The 15,152-nt window shown below is 28.1% G+C and overlaps 2 protein-coding genes across 5 annotated transcripts in view; one reads left to right on the top strand and one right to left on the bottom strand.

Moving 5' to 3' along the window:
- Window positions 1-15,152, top strand: part of LOC108692564 (heparan-sulfate 6-O-sulfotransferase 2) — a 199,525-nt gene that overhangs the window by 130,346 nt on the left and 54,027 nt on the right. For 2 of the 4 annotated variants that reach the window (XR_001931994.1, XR_001931993.1), the window contains exon 7: window positions 9,382-9,509. The exons of the other annotated variants lie outside the window; for them this stretch is intronic. The gene's annotated coding sequence lies outside the window, so the exon portion shown is untranslated. Of the gene's footprint in view, window positions 1-9,381; window positions 9,510-15,152 lie in introns of those variants that run through there. 4 annotated transcript variants of the gene reach the window in all.
- The window catches only part of LOC108692565 (SPRY domain-containing protein 7), a 49,507-nt gene continuing 46,715 nt past the window's right edge, over window positions 12,361-15,152 (bottom strand). Inside the window, exons 3-5 of the mRNA XM_018200874.1 lie at window positions 13,872-14,149; window positions 13,622-13,724; window positions 12,361-13,172 (exon numbers count right to left, since the gene is read on the bottom strand). Coding sequence (XP_018056363.1) covers window positions 13,075-13,172; window positions 13,622-13,724; window positions 13,872-14,149 — 479 coding nt within the window. The 3' untranslated portion in view covers window positions 12,361-13,074. The remainder of the gene's footprint in view (window positions 13,173-13,621; window positions 13,725-13,871; window positions 14,150-15,152) is intronic.

Below are 15,152 nucleotides of genomic sequence, written 5' to 3'. Positions count from 1 at the left end.
ACCTTAATGCGCTCAGCGTGCTTGCATAACGCTCGCATGCCCCATCACGTCGTGCGGGCAGAGTGATATTCATTTTGTGTGCACAGTGTGATACGCAATATGAGTTCCCACGAATTATCATTTGGGTCATCTAAACAGGTATTAAGAGCAATTAACGCTATATATCATCTACATATATATCGGACAAAGAAAGATGGTTTGAAAGATAAATTATTGAGAACTTGTAATTCCAACACTTGTAAGACTAAATGTCACAATGAGTGAAAGCAGGAAACTCATGGATGTCCCATAAGTTTATAAATATTAATGTTGAACAGAAAATACATAGAACTCAAAACAAAACTACATCCATAAATTTCTCTTTCAATAGTATATTTTTTAATAAGATGCCATCTATCTTTTAATAACTTGATCAAACTTTGTGGCAACATTGGTGAGCAGAGAGATTCAAAAAAACATTCAAAAAAACTAAATCATCCAGAATATAAATATTTGACAACATTTTAGTTAATTCATAGCAAAAAAAGAAATTTATATATTTGTCATTGGAACACACATACAAATAAAAACAACTATTACAAAACACACTTATAGAAAGAATTCTTATTTTTGTGAATTATAGGGAAAAACGAGGTAAGAAATGACGAAGCGAGTAAAATAACGAATTGCTAATTTTTCCAAACTAATAATAAATGATGAGCCGATATTAAATTCATACAAAGGCTTTAGATAATAATAAATCATCATTTGTAATTTGATTTCGTTATAGCCATAAAAGTAAATAATATAAGAAGAAATATGTTTTAGATGCACTCATATGTAATTATTTTATGTTAATTTGTAAGGAATAACATAATTATAATAAATACTTTCATTTTCTCTATAAAATCACAAAAAAAAAGCTAACGGAGTCACATTTTTTCAGCCAGAGTTGAAATCGACATTTTTGGATTAATTCTACAGAAACTGTATGATTTTCAGAAATCATATGACAAATTTATACATTCTTTAAAAAACAAGATTTTATTAAAATATCTAACTATAATAATATAATAATATTGCATCCTCAACTTTTAAAGAAATCAAATCAGTTATTAGGATTACATCAAAGTTTGTACTCAAATTGTCTTAAACTTACAAAATGGATGTAACAGGGCAAGAGAAGTCAAGTATAGTAATTCTTATGCAAACCAATACGATTAACAAAATAACTTTATTAATAATCAATCCGCTTACATATTTCGGCTCATTTTTGAACCATCCTCAGAGACAATATGATGTTGTAATTACAAATTATATCTTAGTGAGCCACTTCCACCTATTAACGGAAACTATAATATAAAATCAAACTCTAATAACAATCTAAAATATATTAAAATTATTAAAAGGTAAATTTGTTGAAAGCAAGAACGATTTATTGTAAAATAATAGAAGATAGCTCACTAAAACAAAAATTTATCATATCGCAAATACTTAAATTCTATCGGTTTAATCAAAAACCAGTCTTTGATCATTCAGCGTCAATTATGTTGAAATTAATGAATAACTTTTAATATATCTAAAACGTTAATTGCAAAGAAAAGGAAAAAAAGAAGAGAACAAAACTCTGATATTATAGTCCAGACGGACATTAAAACCAAAACTGAATCTTTAATAATTTAATATTAATGTATATTGATTAGCTGACAATATCAACACTTCGATATTTATAATCCGTCTACAATTGGAAAGTAGGCCTTGGAAAGCCCCTCCAAGTTGCAGGTTGAGGCCATGTATCTTCTGATGTGTAGCATCTCTGATACCAATCTCTTTCTGTACTGGGGTTCCTCATCCAAAATTGCAATATTTTCCTAATCGAATTCGTAGTTCTCTTCCAATCCATCGATAGTCTGTTATGACCGAATGTGTGATTGTGTTCCACCGAATATGATTCCTGTGTTCTTCTATTCAACTATTCTCATCTTCAGCTGTCTTCCTGTTACAAAACATGTAAGCGGATTAATTATTAATAAAGTTGTTTTGTTAACCGTTGGTTTGCACAAGAATTACCGTGTTTGACTCCTATTGCCCTGTTATATCCAATCATTTTGTATCATTAAGGAGTTTTTAGGAATTAATTTATATTTTGTCTTAAGCTTAATCAATGAGTTAATAATTTAAACTTGAATAGTTGTTTTTTGAACGCTCACCGGCACATTGTTGTACACTTTTGATTTTACATCTAAAATTTTCTCTTAATTTTGGTCGAAATCAAAATCAAACCAAAACCCTGATTTTTTTGTTGAAACTGACCAAAACCGAAATTTCGATCGGATTCAAAGTATAACTAAAAACATATAAAATACTAATATTCTTCATTTTTAATATTGCAATACTTTTTATTAACTGAATAAGTAAACTCAATGATTGCGAGTAAGATGACTTTCAATAATAGATAAGATGAGATATTCGTATATGTAGATCATATTTATTAATGTGCATTATATAAATATGACTAAGTATTATAAATTAAAAACTTAGAATCGATTATCTAATAGTATATTTACCTTATTTATCTTTTAGTTCGATTCTGTATAAATAAATCTTGTCATATGCAATTCATTAATTTTTCTTGTGTTTCTCTGTTCTTTATTTTTCTTTAATTGCATTCTTATATTACAATATCAAAATAATATAAGAAGTGTTAATAAAAGAAATCTTTTTATTAAAAAGTGCATTTTTGCCTTTTTGTAATCTTATTCGTTATTGAAAATCATCTTATATGAGAGCAAGATGATAAAATTGATGTGCTCTTAAAAAATATAAATTTTGAAAAATTCTAATTTAACAACTTTTTAATTTTTACGAATGATAATCAAGATTGTAGTGAATCTAAAAAAAATTACATCATTTTCTTATCTCATCAGAAATTAGGACAAACTTTAAGGACATTTTATTCCTTTTTCCTCTACAGATGTTAATGCCAGTCAATGTAATGTCAATTACATAAATTATTAACCAAATTTAAATTCATGAAAACTATTTATTTCCATTGAAATTAAATACATCAATAATAATGAATTTCAGAAACTGATAAATTATTGATCTTCATACAACATGGACTCATTGAAGGCATAATATCGAAAATAAAGTCACTAAGAATATTAATAATTTCATAGTTGACATTTCTATTAGTCCTATAAAACTTGTTGAGGACAATAACTCTAATATATATACTAACGATTAATACTTTATTAATCTAACTTTTTCATTTCCTCTATTATTTCTGATTTTTTACAAATAAGAGATAATTTTTGCTTTTCTATAGACGTAAATGAAAAGTATTTCATCCACAAATTTATAAAAGATCTTTAGAATTAACTTATAACAGACGTAACAAATTTAGTCAAATAGATGTAACAAATTTAGTCAAAATTAGGAATAAATTTATCTTTTATTTTTACTAGTTTTTATAAAAAAGTTGAGTTCACATAATAAAATAGAAAGCGATTTGTTGATGAATAGGGCAATCCTTTCAGAAATATTATTTTTATTTGTCGAGATAAGGGCAACAATGTTACAATTGCTCTTGAAAAAAAGTGCATAAAAAAAATAGAAAATTTTGTTACAGAATGGGACAACACAGTGAAAAAAATCTCATCCACAATATCGGAAAAAATATTTGATTATAAACATGATCAAAAAGAATATATTACTAAGCAAATGTATTTTTTTGGTATTCAGTGGCTCTGATTTATCAAAAAATATGGATTTAAAATACATAAGATCAAAATTCAATATATATAAGAAAGGAATTACGAGCCAATATATTTATTACAATATTCAAGATAAAAATTATAAATAAACGTAGAAAAATTGCTGACAAAACTTAATCGCAAAAATATAATAAAACGTTTCGACCTACTATAAGGTCATCTTCAAGTTATTAAAATATTATAAAAATTAGATATGTATGAAATTATTTTAAAAACGCAAATGCAGAAAGAAATTATTTATGATAATTATGATATGTAGATACAATTCGATGGCAACTCATCATCAGCGTTATAACGTAATGTTCTAAAGAAAGTGATAGATGTTACTTGTAATGCTATGCACTCGCATTTCGAAAGATACATCTAAGAAGTTATAGTTTAACTGATTATAATTGATAGATAATATTACACGTACAAGTCAGACATTAAAATTAGATTCGTCAAGAAAAGAATACAAATAGTAATGGAATATAATGGAAAAAAAAGAAGAAAATATCTTAGTCATATATTAAAAATACAAAAAATTAAGAATAAATAGGAATTAAAAAATATATCTACCTTTGTTCGAGTGCACACCATAATTGTTCGTTATAATACTACTCTGATTATAATTGTTCTTAGTAATTAAATTTCAAAAAATGAGCTCCTTTATATATATGAGAGATCAAAAATGATCGTTGATTTGAAATAATCAAATCCAGACTTTAGTAGAGATAGGGAGAGGAAAGAATGAGAGAATGATATAAAACAAAAGGAGAGGGGAGAAGTGAGAATTCTAGATGGAAGGTAAGAGTTCTAATATAGGAAGATACGTATCAGGAAAGGAATCCGTGTCGTTCGGTAAATTTAATCAATTCTGCTATTTCTTTATATATACCATTTTAGATATTATCCTGTTGTTATAAGAGGGTCCAAAATCCTCACATCATAATCGTGATTGTGAGTAATAAGTGGTGATTTGAAATGATCGAAGATGATCCCGATTTTTTATTAACATCAAAACGGTGCTATAAAATTCGAGTTTGTAATTTTCTTTTTGTCTGCCCTACGTAAGTAGCTTCACAATCGTGGCAAGAGATCTTATATATCACTCCTTATTGTGACATTTGATTTAATTTGATTTAATCTTTACCGCGACCAATAATTTTATTAAGAGTGTTAGGAATAGTGTAAGCTGTTTTATCTAAACACGAAGCGATAGGAATAAAGGATTCTGATATCGATTTAATATATGGGATGGTGAAATATTTATCTAATACAGCAGATGGAGATTTATGTTGTATCGAATTGTGAGAATGATATTTCAATCTGTTGTTAATTGTTGAAAAATGAAAAAGAGAGGATAACAATTGTTAAGTGCGTATTGCCTCTGTAAGATTTATTTGATGAAATTGTAAATAAGATAAAATTAGAATGCGATCAACAAGATTAATTACTACCGTTCTTATGATATGGGGGATGATGTGAGTGAAAATTCAAAAATCCAGAACATGTGGATTTATTATAATTATCAAAAATGATAATATCATTATGAATGATGATAATCACGTCTAGAAAGTTGATTTTATTGTTGCTGCTAACTTCCATGATAAACTTTAATTCATGTAGAGTTAAAACAATTAGTGATGGAATTCAGAAATTCAGGAAGCGCTAATAAAATACCATACACTTATCTATAATAGAAAGGGATTTGACATGGAATTGTTGTAAAGTCAATTCTTTTAAATCCTCCATAACAATATTGGCAATAATGAAGGAAAGAGGAAAACTCATTGGCTTTCCGAAAACTTGCTTATAGAAGACACCACAAAGGTAGATTTCAAAACAAAACGAATAACGATCAAAAATTCATTTTCAATCAACTGGTATTTTTAGATATAAAAACCCATCTTTTTTGTATATTACTGACCAATTCAGTCGGAATATTATAATAGTAAATAAAGAAACAACGTCCAAAGACGCCAAATTCGAATTAAAATTACTTCCATTAAGCTACTCTACTAAATGAAAGATATTTTTTTACGAAGCTGCGCATCAGGTATGCTGCTCTTTATAACGAACAATTATGTACTCGAATTAAGATAGATATATTTTTTAATTCCTATTTATTCTTAATGTTTTGCATTTTATATAACTACTACAAGGGCTGAAAAGTCCCGGGATTTTTAATGAAAACAAGCATTTTTTGGGCAAAGTTATATTTATTCCTCAACATAGTTGCCTTCGAGGGCGATACACTTGGTATAGCGATTTTCCAACATTTCGATTTCTGTAATATGAAACGCAAGCCTTCGAAATACGCCTCGGTTTCCGCGATGACTTCCTCATTCGATGTGAATCTCTTTCCCTGGAGCCACCGCTTGAGGTTTGAGAACAGATAATAGTCGCTGGGGGCCAAGTCTGGAGAATATAGTGGGTGAGCAACCAATTCGAATCGTAATTGGTCCAATTTGGCCATCGCTTTCAAGGACGTGTGTGACGGTGCGTTATCGTGATGGTACAGAACGAAGGCGAAAGTAGCGCTACTTAAACGACTGTAGCTTGTAAACGAATGAACGTCATGAAATGTCATGAAACTTCATACATAAAGTGACTAGTGACAGATGAACCTCTCGAAATGAATCATGTTCATTTTCTAGTGGCACCACCTATTGAAAAATCCCAGGACTTTTCAGCCCATGTAGTAAGACACTTTCTTTTTTTTTCTTTCCATTATATTCTTTCCATTATATTCATAGACACATTACTATTTGTATTCTTTTCTTGACGAATCTGATTTTAATTTCTAACTTCTCTATGTAATATTATCTATCAATTATAATAATTAAATTATAACGATTCTTGGATGTATCTTCCGAAATGTGAACATGATATTAAAATAACGTCTATCACTTTCTTTGGAGCACTACGTTACAGCGCCGATATGATGAGTTGCCGAATCACATCTACATACCGTAATTATTATAAAAAACTTCTTTCTGCATTTGCGCTTTTAAAATAATTTCGTAGATATTTTTATGTTAACAACTTGAAGATGACCTCATTGTAGGTCGAAATATTTTATTATATTTTTGCGATTAAGTTTTGTCAGCAATGTTTCCACGTTTGTTTATAATTTTTATCTTGAATATTATAATAAATATATTATTAGGTGTACAACTTTGCTTCCGCCATTTTCCTATAGATGGCTTTAGCGGTAAGTGGTGGTCGAAATAAATAGATCATAAACGTCATACAATAAACTTGGGTATCTGTCAACATAACCCCATAGAAACATTAGTCGATTTGTGTCTGCATTATAAAGTTATTCTCGATTGAAAATGTCAGTTTACGAGCCAAATTCTCGTCATTTGCGGGAGGTTTTAATTTTTTTGCTTCAATATGAAGAAATCTGCGGCTGAGACTCATCGAATGCTCTCAAATATTTATGGTGAGGCCGTTATTAGTGAAAGAACGTGTTGTGAGTGGTTTCAACGCTTTAAGAACGGTGATTTTGACGTCCAAGGTCATGCTCTGTATTTGGTGAGACCAGCTCGGCGTAGTGTATTATGAATTGTTAAAACCGACTGAAACAATCACAGGCGATCGATATCGAACGCAATTGATGCGTTTGAGCCGAGCATTGAAAGACAAACGGCCGCAATACAATGAGAGACACGATAAAGTGATTTTGCAACATGACAATGCTCGACCCCATGTTGCGAAAGTGGTCAAGACATATTTGGAAACATTGAAATGGGAAGTCCTACCCCACCCGCCGTATTCTCCAGACGTTGCTCTCTGACTATCACTTGTTTCGATCAATGGCACACGGCCTGGCTAACCAGCACTTCCGGTCTTATGAAGAAGTAAAAAATTGGATCGATTCGTGGATAGCCTCAAAAGATGACCAATTTTTTCGACGCGGGATTCGTACGCTACCCGAAAGATGGGAGAAAGTAGTGGCCAGCGATGGACAATACTTTGAATCATAAATATATAACCAGTTTTTTACAATAAAGCCTGGAATTTCGGAAAAAACGGCGGAAGCAAAGTTGTACACCTAATATAATAAATATATTATATGACTCATAATTCCTTATATGTATTGAATTTTAATCATTTGAGCTGTTTTCTTATAATTTTAATTTTACATAAAATCAATTTTCTTTTTAGAATTCTTTTCAGTGTCATTCATTAACATTTTTCTGTATCCTTTAACCATGTTTTTATATGAAATTATTTTCGATATCCTTTTTCTATCAACTTATAAGAAAAATACTCCATTCCGTATGAGGATTTTATCGCAACTATTAAGTTTGTATTAAATTCCATTTATTTTTTACTTTCAATAATATCATACATTTGGTACGTCTGTGGTTACCTCTGTCTTTTATTGTGGTCGACGTTGTTTTACAAGCTTTGGAAAAAAAAGTTTTAAACACACCTGACTTATTTTTTATTATAGATACTTACTTTTCTATTATAGATATCGACATAATTGAAATAAATAATATAATTTTAGCAGTGCTCAAACATCACATTGCAAATATCTTAAATACTTTCAATAGTTTTCATTAGTATTTATAGTTTACCTTTGAATATGAGGAAAATTAAAATATAAACTTTCGTGGTTTTGCTGAATATAAAAAACGGAGGAGATCTTTCTTGATCCTAAAAGGACATTTTCTATTCTTTTCTTTCCAACTATCTATATCATAAAATAAAAATATATAATCTCGTGGATTATTGTTTTAGCCTAATTTTCAATAAAAGAACGCTGTATAAAAATACTTACAATTGTTAATGACAATTCTTACTTTCTAATCTAATGTTTACAGGAGTTAATTTGAGAATCAAAAAGATATTTAGTGATGGATTGTGAATTGTGTTTAATAATGGGACTAATTGAGGCGGGGATGTATTAAAAAAATATGATACTTTCTTGAAATATTGAAATATTAAAATTACAATTGTAAGTGTGTAAATAGATCGAAATTTAATGTTGGATTTAGATAAATAAATTCATTCATTTAGTCAAAATATATAAGAATAAAACTGAATTCCTTTCGAACAATATAATTTATGAAATTAGTTGCAGAAACTGCGATGCTTTATATGTGGAGCAGATATATAAAACAAATTAGAACTATAAATTAGAATAAAGAAACATAAGAATAACATCAGTTAAAATCCATCATAACAATCTATGATTGCTTAAATTTAGTAATCTATGATTACTAAAATTTAATCAATAATTTAAGTGAAAATTGACCGAGAAATGTTCAAACACAAATAAAAGAAAAATATCATTGTCAAAGTGAGTCTTAATGCTTAATAATATTCATATGACTATTCAAATATATTTATGAGTTCTATAGACTGTGAATACTATCATCGGTAATGGTTATTCATAATATAATATTCTAGTTGATAATGGTTATTATTTTTTAAAAACAATATTCGTCATCCATGATTATTCGTAATCAAAAACAATTTTCGATATCGATAATGTTATTCGTAATCAAAATACATCAAAATTGATATTTTATAAAAATATATTTTTCGAATAATTTCTTTAAAATTTAATGATGATTATCTTCCCTGTGAATAAATATCAATTTTTAATCAATGATTTTTTTTTTAGATCAAATTTTTAAGATATGTTACTTTTGATCTGCTGTACACTTACTTAAAGAAGAACTTCATGATACAGACATCTAACTTGTGTAAGTTTCTCACAATATTCAATATTTCTCACACTCATTTACCATATAAATTCTTTCTTTTTTAATAAATGACTTGATATTACCCTTCTATTGTTCATAATTTATATCATTTTCATTTTGTTTATTAAACAAAATGGAAAATCTGTACATTATATTTCTTGACTTTTACGTACTTAACTTTTTACTTTGCTGTGTGGACTCAACTCTTTCTCGCCTTTTAACGAAGAGGTGTTATGGATATCATATCTTATTATTGAATATCATTAGCTTGCGATTCGATCAGTAATAAGGAAAGCGTTTTTATTATTTCCATATCTCTTAATTTCTTAATATACATTGTTATTCATGTTGTCTGATCATTGATATGATTTTGCTTGTTCAATTGTTCAACTTTTGTTGTTTTTATTTTTTTATCTTTATTTTATTTATAATTTTTTCTTTTAAATTCATCTTAAATTATAATGCGATCACGTACAGATGAGGAATCAAGACAAAGTTGAAATGTTCCGTTCGTTACATATTTGAAATTTACGAATAAAATATTATTTAGTTCACCTTTTTTTTTGCTCGATTACTTGACTTATTTGAAATCCTATTTTAAAATATATGAGCTTCATTTTAATTTTATAAATAAAATAATATTAAATATAAATAACAGATTTTTCATTCTTAAAAAATACACAAATGAAGAGAATCATACTTTTTAATATATAAAAACATTGAATAATTATAATAATGATTTTTGATGTGTTAAATTTTATTTATAATGCATATATCCAAATATAAATATATATAACAAATACTGCTAATTAAAGCAAATATTCTAGCTATGTTATTAAAAATCAAGCTTTACTTAAAAGATAAAAAGAATGATCGCAAGATCTCAAATTGTCATTAATATACTATTATTTAGAAAAAACACGAGCAATAATAATTTTTCAACATTTGATATATTTTATGTATATATTTATGCTTATACAATTCTTTGTATAAGCACATTTTTTTTATAATTAACAGATATGTAGATATCGAATTATACACTTTTGTAAATATATCTGAAAGTATATATTTTTTAAAGGAATTATTTGCAGTGTAATTGAAACAAATTTACATTTATGGAAGTGTTTTGTATTGTTCAAGTGATGAAACAAATATGGTAAGCCATATGTTAACCGATGTATGTTTCCGATGGAAATATCTGAAAATGGAAGAAAATGATATCCATTTTTCATCGTTGCTTTGCATATTGCTCGTGAGTGATCATTAACGGTCCTATATTCAATTAATTTGTACAATGTTGAAAACTACACTGTTCATTATTTATAACATTATTTTGTAAGCAGAGTCAATATTCAGATAATTACACCGTAATTATAATATCGAAAGTTTCCTTTATATATTTCATAAAATTATTTAAATTATTTTATCACAGGCCTATATAGTTTAATTAAACGATAGTATATAAGGATATTAAAATTAATCATGCTACTTTAACAGGATTAGTATTGAAATTTCAGATGCAATGAAAGTGCAATAAAGCGACTGCGATGGGTTACCATTATAAATATTTCATATCATCCAGTCATAAAATAAATATAAAAGTTGTAATAGTTTAGAATTGCTAATAATTACTTAATAGATTACAAAAACTCTCTAGAAGATATAATAAAGGTCTTTCGAATGAATACAAATCATATGTATTTAGAGAGTAAGTTATGTAGGAAAAAGAGTGCCATGAAATTCTTATATTTAAATATTAATCGCTAAAGATAGACGGTTATGTTACATTTAATAAGACTTTGTTATTGCAAATAATATCAGGTAATTTAAAAATTATATCGTTTCAATCGAATGACCTATTTATATAATATAAATGCGTAATGTTAAGCGTGTGACACTATTGATATTGTTTATATAGAACTAATATTAAGGACCAAAGATTTGATATGTTTCAGCAAGTATTGAGAAAGCTTGTAACACAAACAGTTGTAAGAAACTTTAGACACGTCGTTAGATGAAAAGTTCATAATGTCAATGATAAGCGCCAGCAGTTACTTCAATGTTTTTTTAAGTTATTATTTGTATTATAATTAAAGGCGCTTATCTTACTGTGATCGATTTTTATATCAGATAAAGGAAACGATTGAGAATATGTATTTAATTATATTATATGCGGTAGTGTGCAGTTTATTTTGAAATATGATAAAAAATTTTATAAGTCGAATATATATGCATGATCTCAGTATGAATTTGAAAAATGTATTTGTTTACAATAATTGAATTGTTCTAACATTTGTATGATGATGTAAACAAAAATGCAAGTTTTCGATATGTTAAGGTTGAAACATTAGCTTTAATTATGATATGAATTTGAGCTCATGAAAATAAATCTAATTAATCAAAAAATATCCTAGATTTGATCAAAATGGATTTTAATGCTTCAATTTTTTGCGTAAATTTTTTACATAATTAAATTTTGTACGTATCTAATTCTCCAAATTGCAAACCGAAATCTTTTTCCAGATTCAAATCTTAGTTGAGGTAATATTTTTCACAGACTTACGATTTTCGTTAATCTAGATTATGAATACTCTTATAAAATTGCTTATTATATATAAAAACATAAAAATACATTAAAAATTATTAAATTACTTATCAATTTAATAAGTGACATTACTATTTTGGTTCTGCTTACGATTGCGTTTCAAGACCGAAAAAGATTTCGATCGCAGATTGACAGAATTAGACACGTATATGAATTCTACTTAAAAATATTTAAATACCAAGATTCGCTTTGACCAAATATAAGATTTTTCTTGTTTAATTAGCTTTACTATTTAATACAATATTAGAAAAAAGGAAAATAACTATGGAGGGAGAAAGAGAGAGAAATGCGCGCGCGCGCGAATGTGTGTGTGTGTGTGTGTGTGTGTGTGTGTGTGTGCGCGCGCGGGGGGGGAGGGGAGAATTAACAAGATGTCATGACACTAAGCCTAATAAAGCGAACAATAGGCCTAAAACCGTCGGTACCTTATATAAGCCAAGTATGTACATACTATACCATTAGTCGTTTAAGATTTAATGAATCATTATGTATACAAATGCATATATATGCATATATATATTATATAATACTCAAATTGTACACACATATTTATGATTATATCTATTATTATACAATTATACAAAGATATGTGTAATTATCATAACATAAACATCGGATTGAAATAGAACTAAATTGACTCATTCGAACATTTAACGTTGTAAATCTCTTTTTAGTTTTAATAAATCTCAAGAACTTTCTCTCAATTAGTTATATAAAATCTAATGCATCTTCGTTCCGTAGAGAATACATCAAAAAATAGATTCTCACATCTTTAGGCAAATCGTTTATTCCAAGCTCTTCAATAAAATATATTATCATGCAATTGTGTTTATTACATTGTTTTTTAATACCATGTTATGTTTTTATACTATACTTGGAATTCCCTGTTTACAATTTATCTTAGTTTAATTATTTAACGTTTAATTTTAACTCTTAATGTTATAAATTTAACGAAATTCGAACGAGGAATGTCAGTTTTAACATGTTATTTTTGTTCCTATCCCTGCTAGAGCAATGATTGTTCCAGCATTATTTTCTCGAAGCCCATTGGTGGAGTATAATTAAAATTTTCTAGAAATAAGTCCAGAATGGCTCCATCATCCACTGAAAGTTAAAATAATATAAATTATATATAAAAATATATCAATCGTCACACATGTTAATTTCCAATAAACGAAAATGGATTGAAATGGATTCAGATTTTCAGAAGTACACATTCGCAAATTTGAAATGAATCCTTTTCAATCTCATGCATTTTTGTTCATTTATAGGAATTGCACATTTCTATGTCCTTTCAACCTAAAAAAAAATTCAATTCTTTAAGTGCATCGAAAACTTCTCAGTTCAAAATTCTGAATAGGAAATGCGATTTTTCAATCCAATTAAATCTCTAAAAGAAGTTTTTCTATCCAATTGCATCTAAAAGAATAAAGATCATGGATGTTATACTGAAGTATTGGTATATAAGTATAGGTGAATTCAAATGATAATTAAAATTTCAATCCATTTTAATCAATTCTCGTTTATTGTGAGTTGTTAGAATAAATAAATACCATATAACACTGGATAAATCCGTCCTTTTACACCTGTAACTGGAGCATTCATGGATTCTCCATTTAAATAAAAATTCAATTCTACATGATCGTAGGATACTCCCTGAAAAAAAGTTTTTATTCAAACAAGATATTGATTATACAATAATAACAATCTTTTAAAAAATCAGAAGCATTTCTTCGATTTTTTAAGTTTAATTAAGTTTAATTTCTTCAAAATATATCAAACTAAATAGCAGTATATACGTACGATGACATCTCCTTCCTGAACAGGATTTTGAATCTTATGAAGTTCTTGTTCATTATGCCTTATGATACCATCAGAATCAAGCGCCCAACTTTCTGAGTCTTTGCCTCCTATAGCGACATTAAGATCCGTGTCTCTTCTAGCTAATCCAATGCCCCATATACCACCCTGCTGTATCTTTACTTCAAAATAACTTTTACTCTGAAGAAGAGGGGCATTCGTTAAGGCACCACCACTTCCGCATATTCTTAGACCATTTTTTACTATTACTACCTCATTTCCTGTATAAAATAGCATGATAATTTATATCTTCATCATATCATTTTTGTACATATAGAATATATATGTATATACAGGCTATTTTCAAAAAATCAAATTCAGCATTTATATGGTAGATAGCATACACATTATATTGAGTAAAAAAAAAACCTTTGTAAATATAGGACAAAACTCAACCGTTTCTGTGATATAAATAATTTTGTATGTAAATATATGATTTTAAATATACATAAATGATTTTGGCTTTTATGTGTCATATGCGATGTTTATCTCAATATGTATAAACCGCGTTCTATATGTCCTCATTCAATTTCCATTTCCATTACTTCATAACAGAAGATAATTACCGACAATCAATCAAGTGTCATCAACCAATCAAAAGTGATTGCGGATTTTATTTGATGATTACACAGATCGTGCTGAAAATATCAGCGTATTACTCTCAGCGTATTAATCAAGAAATAGCAGATATGCATTTTTTAATGGTCGTGCTAATGGAAATGCCTCTATTGCATGATGTTTTTACGCCGAAAAATTTCCTAACCGAAGAGTTCCTTGTACACTGTTTTAAAATCTTCATCAACTTTGTGAATCAGATTCATCTAGAACTCACCATTGAAATGATTTGATGGGCTTAAGATAGATCTGTATCGACGTCGAATACGAAGAATTGCATTTTAAGGATAATAGAAGAAAATCCCGGAACTAGTATAAGAAGGATATCTCTAATACCGTAGAAATCATGATGTAAAAATGCAAATGAAACGTTCCCGTGGATGCGTAGTAAAAAAGTGAATTTTGGGCAAATTTTTAGCACTTCCAGTATGTCAGCGCTATACACAGGAAAGCGCATATTGAGCAAAATTTGATTGGTTTCCAATATAAAATAGTTACTATTGCCATTATGGACAATGTTACACAACATACCATGTTACACAACATAACATGTTACACAATATATACAGTAACACAACTCTCCTGCTTTTATGTTGGCCAAAATGGAGT

Source organism: Atta colombica, unplaced genomic scaffold, assembly GCF_001594045.1.
Source record: "Atta colombica isolate Treedump-2 unplaced genomic scaffold, Acol1.0 scaffold77, whole genome shotgun sequence".
Taxonomy (NCBI): Eukaryota; Metazoa; Arthropoda; class Insecta; order Hymenoptera; family Formicidae; genus Atta; species Atta colombica.
Note: the sequence above shows the minus strand (reverse complement) of the source record. Positions and strands in the feature narration are given on the sequence as shown.